This window comes from Nothobranchius furzeri, chromosome 13 (genome assembly GCF_043380555.1).
Source record: "Nothobranchius furzeri strain GRZ-AD chromosome 13, NfurGRZ-RIMD1, whole genome shotgun sequence".
Taxonomy (NCBI): Eukaryota; Metazoa; Chordata; class Actinopteri; order Cyprinodontiformes; family Nothobranchiidae; genus Nothobranchius; species Nothobranchius furzeri.
In genome coordinates, this window is record NC_091753.1 from 32,332,594 (window position 1) to 32,344,288 (window position 11,695).

At 36.9% G+C, this 11,695-nt stretch overlaps 1 protein-coding gene across 1 annotated transcript in view; it reads left to right on the top strand.

The window, feature by feature from the left end:
- scn4ba (sodium channel, voltage-gated, type IV, beta a) overlaps positions 1 to 11,491 on the top strand; it is a 20,346-nt gene extending 8,855 nt beyond the window's left edge. The window contains exons 2-5 of the mRNA XM_015951793.3: positions 1,138 to 1,301; positions 1,911 to 2,130; positions 2,288 to 2,417; positions 3,493 to 11,491. Of these exons, the coding sequence (XP_015807279.1) occupies positions 1,138 to 1,301; positions 1,911 to 2,130; positions 2,288 to 2,417; positions 3,493 to 3,586 (608 nt within the window). The 3' untranslated portion in view covers positions 3,587 to 11,491. The remainder of the gene's footprint in view (positions 1 to 1,137; positions 1,302 to 1,910; positions 2,131 to 2,287; positions 2,418 to 3,492) is intronic.
- Positions 11,492 to 11,695: the final 204 nt, after the last annotated feature.

Here is an 11,695-nt window from a genome sequence, read left to right on the forward strand (position 1 = left end):
CAGAAATACAGACAGCATTTCTGCTGACCACGTCCTGGTGCAATGTGATCCTGAGCAGGTCAGTGTCAAGGGGAGCGTTTATGCACTTATAAATAGACCCAGAGTATGGGAGAGACATCAGAGAAACAGTCTAAGAATTACACCAGCTGTCGATGCAAAACCAACATCACATAACTTTCAAATCCAAATACCTAAAAAAGTTAAGTCATTTGTTTGCAATACATACCACAAAATAACAAGTTTGCAATACAAATTTGAGTTAATGTGACATGTTTAGTCACATTTGATCTTCTGAGTACAAAGCACAAATCTCAATTTAGTCAGACAACTTGGAGTTCCTAAACATTTCTGAAGCTTCAGTTCCTTTCAAGAGAGCCTACAATTGAAAAAAAAACATGGTGTTCGTGTGGTTCACAGAGCATCATTTGAACTTCCCTAAGACGACTTAAGACATTATAGACTCAGTGGCTCCCTAATTTGAAATGTGAGATTCTTTAATACAGTTAAATACTGTTTCCTTGGTACCTAAAAAACCTCCAAGATTTGCTTTCATCATTTCCATTTGCCATCCCCTCAGATACTGTTCACAGTGAATAAAATATAGAGTATGGTTTTTCAGTAATGTGTGCTGATTAAGTCTAATTTAAAGCAGAAATACTTTCTGAGACAGAAAATCTGGGTTTTTCGTCTCTCAATGGCAGTTTGATCCGTTGTTTTGGTATTATTATTTGGTTGTACACTAAATGCTTCCAAAAGACATATATCCACACACGCACGCACACACACACACACACACACACACACACACACACACACACACACACACACACACACACACACATTCTTGCATCTGTACCCATGTTAGGACTTCGTATTGACTTCCATTCATTTTAGTGGGTCCACTATGCCTAACCCTAACTCTGACCCTAACCAGTGTATTCCTAAAGTTTTCTGTAGCAAAAACTCAAGGGTGTTGGTCCTAACAAGGATAATCCGTTGTAAGAAGGTTAGTAAACATCCCAAATCCGGTCTTCACAAGGGTACAAATCCCCCCCCCCCCCCACACACACACACACACACACATATTTATAAAGCATTGCTTCTACCCTTTTCTATCTCTTTTCCCTTTTATTTTAGGTGTATGGTGTGTAGATGGACTGGAGGTTTCAACAGGCAAAGTGTCATCCATTGAAGCAATGAATGGCTCCACAGTTATGCTTCCTTGCACATATTCCTCTTGTATTGGCATCCAAAACCTCTACTTCAACTGGAAATTCAATGACAATGGGACTCTTGTAAAGGTATGACTAAAATGTGCTCACACAAGTGCAATATAACAAAAACAACTGGAAGTAGCTTTCAAACTTAGGAAGTAATTCAGGTTTATGGAGAATCAGCTCTTTAAGTCTGAATGCATCCTATTAGTGTATCAATCTATAAATCACCCTACATGTGAAATTATATCACTAGGGTAGAAGGGTTAGATTGTTTAGCACTTGAACCATTGTCAATATGAATGATAAATCATCATTGTAACAGCTGTGTTTGATGGTAAAATTTAATGGCCACCTTTCCTGAAGTAATTCTTTGTGAAGTACATAACTCAGTGATTTGATGGGAACACATCTTAGTATCTTAAGTAATGTGCAACATCTTTTTGAATGTTTTGGGTGAATAAATGCCCTGGGCCATGTTTTGGCTTCGTTTTTTGCTCTTGACTTGCAAATGTGAAATGTGTTATGAGCTCATACCATAAAATAAATTCTCAAAACACATCAATTTATACATCAATTAGTTGGTTGGAATGTAAAGCACCAAAGGTGGGAAATTACTAGACTGAATATTTGTTTAAGGCACTGCTTTTCTTTGACAAGGTGTATATAAGCCATACAACCCAATGTTGTGTCCAGTTATGTGAAGCAGAGATTCCCACTGAGAAGGTGGAGCCCAAGGTTCGTGTTTTCCATGACCGTGTCGAGTTCATTGGCTCCTCAAAGACCAACAACATCTCCATCTTGTTGTGGAACATAACTTTTGAGGATGAAGGAGAGTACATCTGTTTTGCCAGAAATCCAAAAGAGAAGAATCGCAACCACAGTGCCATCTACACCCTTATAGTTGTCAACCAACGTATGTGAAGATTCACTCACTTGCATGAAACTGAAACACAAGTATAGAATTTTTTTATGTCACCCAAAGACAGTGCTGTTACAACAAAGCTGATCTACTAGACTTTTACCCCTCATGTAACCCTTTGCCTTAATGCCTTCTCTTTCCTTGTCTCCAGTGAAGGAGGTTGACAATACGCTGACTGTTATTATCGTCTCAGCCCTGGGTGGAGTCATTGGCTTCGTTATCATCATCATGGTTATAAAGGCAGTGGTTGTCCATGTCCTACGCAAGGATAGCGAGAAGACGTGAGTATATCAGTGACAGCATGGGCCTTGAGCATGATATCTTACTTGTCATTGCCCGCTTGCCTGATGTGGCAATCTATTTGTAAACATATGTAAAGCATTTTATTAAAATACTGTGAAGGGACTATTTTCTCAGCTGGCCTTGGAGCATTTAAGGATTCTGCTGGAGGGACTGGCCCAACTTAGCTTAAAAATCTAGACCAACTATAGCAGTAGCAATAGATTTTGCTTTGCAGGTCGGCCTAGCCCAAAGGTTTTGTGTCTTGCCAAGGACAGCGCTCTAGGTTTGTTGGGTGGGCTTCACTCTAAAGCTTAATACTACAAAGATGGCATTGGTTCAGGAATGATGCTCATTCAGAAAAGCTTGTTCATCAATGTTGAATGGTTTTGATTGGGCTTATCTTTGAGACATGAGCAGATAGAGGTTCTTAAGTATTTTATTTGGACAAAGGATCATTTTCTTCCATAATGAATGTCGGACTGCCCAACTGACTGATTTCCGTAGTGATGACTATGTCACGTTGGTCGTCTCTCCCATCGGTGCCAGTGCTGTCCAATTGCCTGCGGAGACAGTTTGAAAGACAACAGTAGATTCTGCCCCACAATTGTGTGGTTTCAATGGCTCATGACCAGACTATATCTACATACATAGGATGGCTTTCCAGGTTAGACCCAAGTGGCTGGGGAGATGGAAGTCTGGGCCTTTCTTTTTAGGATGATGCCCCCACGAACCGACCATAGACAAGTGGAAGACAATGGATGGAAATTAAATTATGTCATGCAATTAAATTATGATAAAGTAACAACTAAAAATATTCACTAGTTGTTTATTTACTTGATCTTTTTTGTTTTGCTACGACCTTTTTGCTTTAGATGAGTTATTTGCTGTTAGATAATAAAAACCCTCCATTTCATTCCCAAAGTGTCATGACAAAAACATAAGTATTAGAGGAAGTTTTTGTTATTGTTTCAGACGCCTACTTTTGCACTCACAAAATAAAGTTATATAATGAGAATTATATTCTCTGTATGGCTTTTACTGCATCTTAACCTTTTGTTTTAATGCTATCTGTAGGAAAGAGTGCCTGGTGACCTCCTCAGGGAATGACAACACAGAAAACGGACTTTCAGGAGCCAAAGCTGACAACAAAGGGACAGCAAAGGCTTAAGTGAAATTTGAAGTCTACATTTGTAAATAATGTCAAAAATGGAAATGCTTGAAGAAATAGTTTAATGGAGTGTTTTATTTTAGTAGAATCTAAATGATGCAACTACCAAGTGTCTAGTTTAAATCATGCTTGAGAATTGAGAGTGTGAAATGTGCAAAGGGGCTGGATCTCTCTCTTACTAATGTGAAAGCTCATATGTTACAGTGTGTTGCCAGTTCTAGAATTCCATGTTTGACTAAAACCACACACATTTATATAACCAAACCTCCACTGCTTGGGATTTCAAGTCCCTTAGCTTTCATAGCTTTTTTTTTTGGGCCAATTAGAGTTGGGGTAATTTCAGTTTTAATTACCCCTGTTTACAGATCTTGTTATGGAATCTTAAGGTTGAACCTTTTCATAAATTCAGGCCCAAGCAACTATTTTAATGAACAATAGGAACACACACACACACACACACACCCACCCACACACACACACACACAAACACACACACACACACACACACACATTGGTTTAATGGATTGCCAATCTTTGAACTGCCTTGATCAACAGCACAAATAAATGCATATCTAAAAATTAACTCATAAGCCTACTTTAGTTATCAAACATATTTAGTTCATAGTTCAAGCTTGAAAATGTTATTTGCTCTTGAGGACTAGAATCTTTGCACATTTTTAAAGGTTGTAAGCTTTTTTCAAAAGCTCCTTGATCATGTCAGATTTTATATTCATGCATGTTTAAAGCTACAATGGCAAATGTTAGAAAGAAGCTAGCTTAAACCATTTTTCCTGCTTTTTAACAATGTTCTAACATTGTGGAGCTATACAGATTTTTTGGTGAATAATCCAAAAATAAAAGGAATTCTCTTACACCTCAACCAACAAAATGGCTCGGCCCGCAACCAACGATTGGACCATCCGGTTGTTGGTCTAACTGAATTGCCACACTTCTGCATTTACCTGAGTCCTCCACTCATTAAGCTACATATTTGCAACAGCCTAACTGGACTAACTACCAGAGTCCCAAAGAGAAAAACAAAACACCATTTAAAGTCATGGACAATAAGACATTTGGACCTAGAAAACTGTGATTGTGTTTAACGTTCTCTCGTTTCCTCTGGCAATGCATGCTCCCATATCGGGGGTGTGTGGCTAAAGGTTGGTTTAAGCTTGACGCGTCCGCGAGGTCCGCGTGGAAAAGTTGCATCATTTTGCGTCATCTTAACAACCACGCCCCTCCACCGTGCCTCCGCACGGCCCAAAATTTCCGCAACGCGCACCTAGGAAATTTTCTGACCACGCGGACGGTCGGACACGGAAAAACATGGCGGACCGGCAAGAACTAGTATGGCAGAGGTTTGTAAATACAGACATTTGTATGATTCAGCTCTCAGAGATCACCGTGATCAACATGTTGTTAATAATTCTTGGAGAGAAATAGCTCGCACTGTCGGAAAAGAGGAGGACGCTGTTAAAACTGCTGGAATGCCATGTTGTAAACAACAGTTTTTACTTAGTTTTTAGTGTTGGATGCATGCTGTAGAGCTCCATGCTGCCCCCTACAGTTTGGGAGAATATTGGCTCACCGCAGAGACAAGCCGCATGAACCATAAACACTGCGAGTTGTGAAGCGCGTTCCAGCCGCGAGCCGCATCCCCGCGCGGAAAGTGAATGCGTCAAGCATAAACCAAGCTTTATAGGGATGATAGTCAGAAGATGAGGTGAGAGTTCTGTGACCATGTTTTCTTTTAAGAGCTAGCTTTTTTGCAGAATTGCTATTGTAGTTTTAATGTTTATAAGAAATAATGGCCAAACCTCTGGCTAGCCAAGGTTGACAGCTGGGCTTTCCTACAGTGATAGAAGGATCCAATTTTGCACAGATTTTATTGTTTTGCTTTAGATAAACACAGGTGCCTGTTATGCTTCTGTTCCCTTAGCTGATGGGAGTATAAATGCATAAAGAAAAAAAAACAACAAAAAAAACACATAATCCTCATCAAAGACAATCCCGGATTACCCAGCTCCCTGTGGAAAGGAATGAACCTAATCATGCTGCTTCAGACTATTAACTAGCGTGTTTTTGGCATGTGCACATTTTCTATAACTTTATATGAGTATATGTTGCACCATGATACAAATGCCTGACTTCATGTCTCATTACATCCTCATTTAATCTTTCAAAGCAGCTTGAAATGCGTGAAACTCCATGGAACCACCAACACTGCAACAAATTAACTTTGAGCAGATCTGCATGATCAAATGGGAGCTTTAACACTTGTGTTCTCGAAGATTATTCTAATCAAAATAGCTGGAAGAAAATTTACAAGGATTCAAAATGTAAAAATGTTTTAATACGTACCACATTTAGTTGTAGTTGAATAACTTATTTAGAGATTTTGGCATTTTGCAATTTTAGAGTAAAAAAATCAAAAATATTCAACGAGGGTGATGAGAAATTTGGATTTAGCAGCCTTTTAAAGTTGTTGCTGAAAATAATGAATTTAATTAACTAAATATCAAAAAAATACCAGAATACAATTATAATTGTTACTGATATAAAAAAAATAATTAGCAAAGGCATGGATCAACTAAGAATGTCGGCATTTGACCACAGGGCCAGTGTAGGATTTGTGTTTAAATACAGAATTGTTCCAGTACTAATAGTTTCAGTGGGTCTACTTAGTCTCATTTATTTTAAATGTTGTTTTTAAATGAGTGAAATGACTCATATTATAATAATGGTTGAAATTCAAAAAATGCATTTGATAGTGAGTTCAGAATTTCCTTCATTCCTTTTTCAGCACATGCTACACCTTTATATATATATATATATATATATATATATATATATATATATATATATATATATATATATATATATATATATAAAATAAAATGAATTAAGTTTTGCAGTTCTTGGCTGCAACTTTCAATGCAATGGTTAAAAATGTTCACACTGTCTTCCTTATTGGGTACGTGTAAATAAAGGAGAGTTAGAAGAAAGGAGAGTGTCGGCAACATGGGTAATCAACCTATGTTGTAATTTTTACAGGTTTTAAGTACTTTAAAGTGTTAAAAGCAATTGTTTTATATAGTTTCTCTGTCATGGTATCTCTAATGTCACCTTTTTGGAACAATTTCGAAAAGAATGCATTAGCCAAAGTACTTGATGTGCTGCTATTTTTTCTGAGTCTGGTCACATCATTGCAAAGCTGCATCATAGCTCAGTGCAATAATGGCAGCATTCATTTTGCTGTACACTTGTTTTCATTTAAGTGTTAGTATTTTTCCATTTTATTTGAACATTTAATCTGTCAGTGTAAAATCTCTGTCATGTCAATCTGGTAATTGGTTGAATTGAAGGCAGGAGGATTTTTCCCTTTTGTTTCATAAAACTCCTCCATGAATCAGTAAAAACCAAAGCATTTTTTGGTCCCGTTGCCTTCGGTTCAGTTATTTAAAACCTATACTGCCTTTACCCCAATTGTTTTCCCATGAGGTAAAGTAAAACAGCATAGGTGGCAAAAGGGCCACTTCTTTCAAATTAACTCCTCTTTGTTGTTGGGATTTCACTGGTTTGCAACTGTTGGTAACCAGTTAGCAGTGTTAGCTAAATGTGCACTTTACTACTTTATGTAGCTATTTATTTCTTCCCGAAAACAACTTATTTAGAGTCTTTTCTGGTGTTATCTTGGACTAATCCTGCCGTCTGAAACTATTTTCTTCTCCAGCTGGCTTTCTCCCTGAGTACAACTTACTGGGCATCCACTCCTACTAGAGACCACTGCAAAAGTATTGATTGAAGGTGTGAACCACACTTTTAAGGTCTGATTACTACGAACATTTAACAGTTTTTATGCTAATTGGTTGTTCTTGTGTGAGAAGTATAAAACAAACAAACAAAGGCAGCATTAAATAAAATAGACCAACATTTCAAATGATTGGGACTTCTTGCTCTACTGTTTAATGCAACAAATATTTAATCACAGCATGAGTTAATATTGGATTATTATAGATGTTTAAATTGTGCAACGGCACCCATTATTTATTTCTTACAGTATGAGGTCACTGAAAGGCAAATTTACAATTTCCCCAGCTGATTTGATGGACACAGATCTTAATGTTTAGCTAAAGTTCCCCAACTTTTATCCAAAAGGAAAATACCCTGTCCTTACATCAGACTGACCTGATAGAAGTCCAATGAAAAATCCCATGTCTGTTTACGGTGCTGGTGGCAACCAGATATTCAAGTTTCAAAAACAAGCATTTTTACATTTTGTCTAACATTTTCAAAATGAGAGTAAAAATTATTTTTTAATGGTAATGTTTCAGTTTTTCCTCATTTCTGGTATCAGCTTGCTGCTCTCTTACACTGGAATGTGCTTAGCCCATCTTGCTTTCAAAGGAAGCAAAAAGGCAGACATCCTGTTATGCAATAACCTGTTACAAGGCACTTTATCGATGTGTCCGGACTGGCTGGCAACGTTCTCTGTCCAAGGCGCATCTCGTTCTACTGGTGTATGCGTCTAAAACACTCAAATGTGTCTCAGACTATTGTATTGACGTTAGGATCATATCTCTTCTTTGGACAGAACAAACTTCCTTTCATTTACATTTTGCATGACATTTCCTGTGCAGATGCTCATTGAGAACATCAACACTGAGCCTCGTGATCGAAATTCCTTCACACACTGACTGACCACTTGATTGTTTCATGAGCTTGTAGTTGGCATTGATTATTATATGTTTGATTGAAATGCACCTACAGCTGCCATGTGAATGGCTTTAAAAGGTTGAAATCTGACTGCCACCCATCAAACACCATCCAAGACAACTCGTGTCCTTTTCTTTTCATGTCATAAATGTATTGCAATGGTTTCTGTTTAAATTAACAGCAACCCACCATCCTCCTCATCATGGTGAACAGTTATACCAGCCTAAAATAGGTCCACCAACTCCAACTCGCCATTTTAAGTGTGAAGCAGATCCTGTTTGGCAGCATGTGATGAAAGGGTTGAAAGGACCTTTGGTTGTCTTGAATGTCATGAGGAAACAGATGTCTTCACTTGAATACCATCTGGGTAAATGTGACTCCGACTGTCCTAAATTGGTTCAAGCAATCAGATTTCATTCAGTGAACAGATACAAAACGCACTTCTAAACAAAAATGATAAAGAGTAAAATGAGACACAAAATGGTTTGAAATGACGCTTGCTAGTAAATTAAATTCAAGTGCACACCATGTTTTAAATGGATTTCTATTTCTGAGTGTAAATGGAATCAGAATTCAACAACGGTGCAATGTTTTAAGTACTACTGTGTCCTTGTTTGTTGTGCTCTCAAAATGTGAAATGGATGCAGGGAAGACACACACACACACACACACACACACACACACACACACACACACACACACACACACACACACACACACACACACACACACACACACTAAATTTACATATCCATCAGTACTGTTCTATTATTTATGCATTTTATAAGAAAAAGCAATATATTAGAGTTAACATGTACTAATATTACCTAAAAGTAAAATAGCACAGCAATTCTATTTGCAAGTTTCTGGTTTTGAGTAAAATAAAAAATCTGATAATAGGGTAAGCAAATTTGACTAAGTTAATTTTTTTCTAAACTGGCAAATAAATCCAAAATTGGATGTTCTGATAATATTTTTCTTATTCATTTCCTTTCTTCACATTTTTAGTATTTTTTTTTATAAATTTTGTTCTTGTGAATCCTCTCATGATTTTTATCCTGAGAGGTGCTATATAAAGGATTATTTCTTCTACTTTTGCTAGTTTTAAGAACTCTAGTCTAGCAACTTTTGCTTACCCCATTGGGCAGTCAGTTTTAATCAAAGGACATTTGAACATATTTAGAATTATTAGCTGTTTTTGTAAATAAGAACATTTTTCTTTCTAGACTTAACAATAAGACAAACTGTCTAAAACTTTTTTTGCAGATCTGACTAGAAATCTGGGTCAACGTATATTGGATAGGTGACCACAAGATAAAACTAAGCTTACTGGTTTAAAGTGTTTAAACTAGTTCTCTTTGTCGTATTGTTTCCATGGTAAACTAACATTGTACTAACGTTTGAAATCCAAGTTTAATTTTGTCTCAGACATTCTGATCGGCCTTGTCTCCTATTCTCAAGCTCACAAGACTCTTGAGATCAGCTGCTGGCAGTGAATTCTGCAGTACAGAAAATGTACTCTGTAAATCGCTCTTGTGAAGTAGAGTAAAACAGCACAGAAACAACACGCTGACTGCCACCTAGTGGTAAGCATACTGGCTAACCCTTGTAGTTTAGATACACCTGCTGTGTGCATTGTTTATTAATTAGTTTAACTAGAAAGGCAGAAAATTTAAAAGAATTTCATGCTGCAAAATAAACTATAAATTTAATAATCTATGTGAGGAAAATGGCAACATTTTCCACATCCGTGCATTAATATGCACATTGCTACATTCCTTGCTGTTGCTTTTTGAGAGCAGTTAGTTAGATTAGGTAAAATACATACATATATCTCTTTGCCAATTAAAGGGGATATAAACATTTGAAAAAATAACATAAATAATGTTTACAGAACATATTAAGGAGAAAATATGTATCAACTTTGAAAGAAAATGGCTGCCATTTGACAGCTATAGTAAACATATAAAATACACTAAATTTGAGCATTAGTGTAGCATTGTTCACTATGATCGACCACTCTAATTTCTAACAAAATGTGTTGTTCTTACTGCCAGAGCGGCTGAAACTCACACTGCCAATCCAAGAGTCTCACGTCTGCTGCCGTTACATTTCTGACTCGATGACACAAATAACACAAAGTACACTTACATCACTCGATCATTTAAATACAAAACCGTAGATCTTATTTCTTTGTATAACGTCTGTGTTTGTAGCAGGTGGAACTCACACTGCCAAGCCAAAAGTTTAACAACTACTTCTGTCTCCCACATTCCACACAGCCAGTCAGCTAATCAATTGGTCAACTGCAAGAAAATGAAAAACTGCCATAATTTTGATGTCTGTTTAAAAATTACGGTAGTTCAGTGATTGAAGATGTTTTTAAGAGAGTTTTGAGTTTTCATTACGTGATGTTTCTCTAAATCGGAGAGAGAAGATATCTAGTGATGTAACATTCTGAAAAACTCTGATGAGAGTTTAGAGTGGTTTTGGACATTTTATAAAATAAGTGCTGTCATTTTTGATCAGATCAACTGAAAAGATAATCGGTGGTGAAAGTAAAACATTGACCCGGAAAATCCAACCTTGAATAAAAAGAAAAGTTTGATATGAAAACACACCGAATTGGGCTCAAACATGTGTTTCAAAATTTCTGAAAGTTGCCAAATGAATTTTGATTAATTGTTGGACATGGCAAAATGCAAGTTGAGAATAATTTGTCAATATGACATCACATGCCAAACAAACACTGGGGGCTGGAGATTTGAAAAACAAGCACAGGCCCACACCAACCTCTCCGCTCTTCTTACTGTTGTTCTGGTAAAATTGAGTTTTTCAATGTTTTTTACACATCAACAGGCTGTAAACATCCTTCTTTCCTCATAATGAATCATATATTCACATCTTGTTATAAAAGATCCAACATGTAACTTGTATAAATGCTAGAACTCAAGAGTAGGTTGAAAATTTGCAGTAAATTCCCAGTAGGTTGCTTGAGTCACTATAGTCGACTCTTTAAATAAAGCAAAGCAAACCTGCAGCTCCTGTTTTCCTGGGGAAACTTTCCTGTGAATGTTCAGCTTTCTGTCTGTCTTTGTAACTATGTTTGCTCATGCTCCTTCATGACTATGCATTTCAGAATTTTACCTTGAAACAATATACAAACTGAAAATAAAAAAAAAGATGGAATTTCCCTGTCTCATGTCTCTTTATATTGTGAGGATTATGAATGTGGTTTGTATGAGCAGGATTTTCTATGTGTGCATGACATCTCTGGGCTGTTAAATACATTGTGGCTCGTACAGAACATCACTATGCCAGGTCCCTCGATATAGCATACACATATTTATTTGACTTTTTTCATGCATTATTGCAGGGGAAACATCCTGCTGG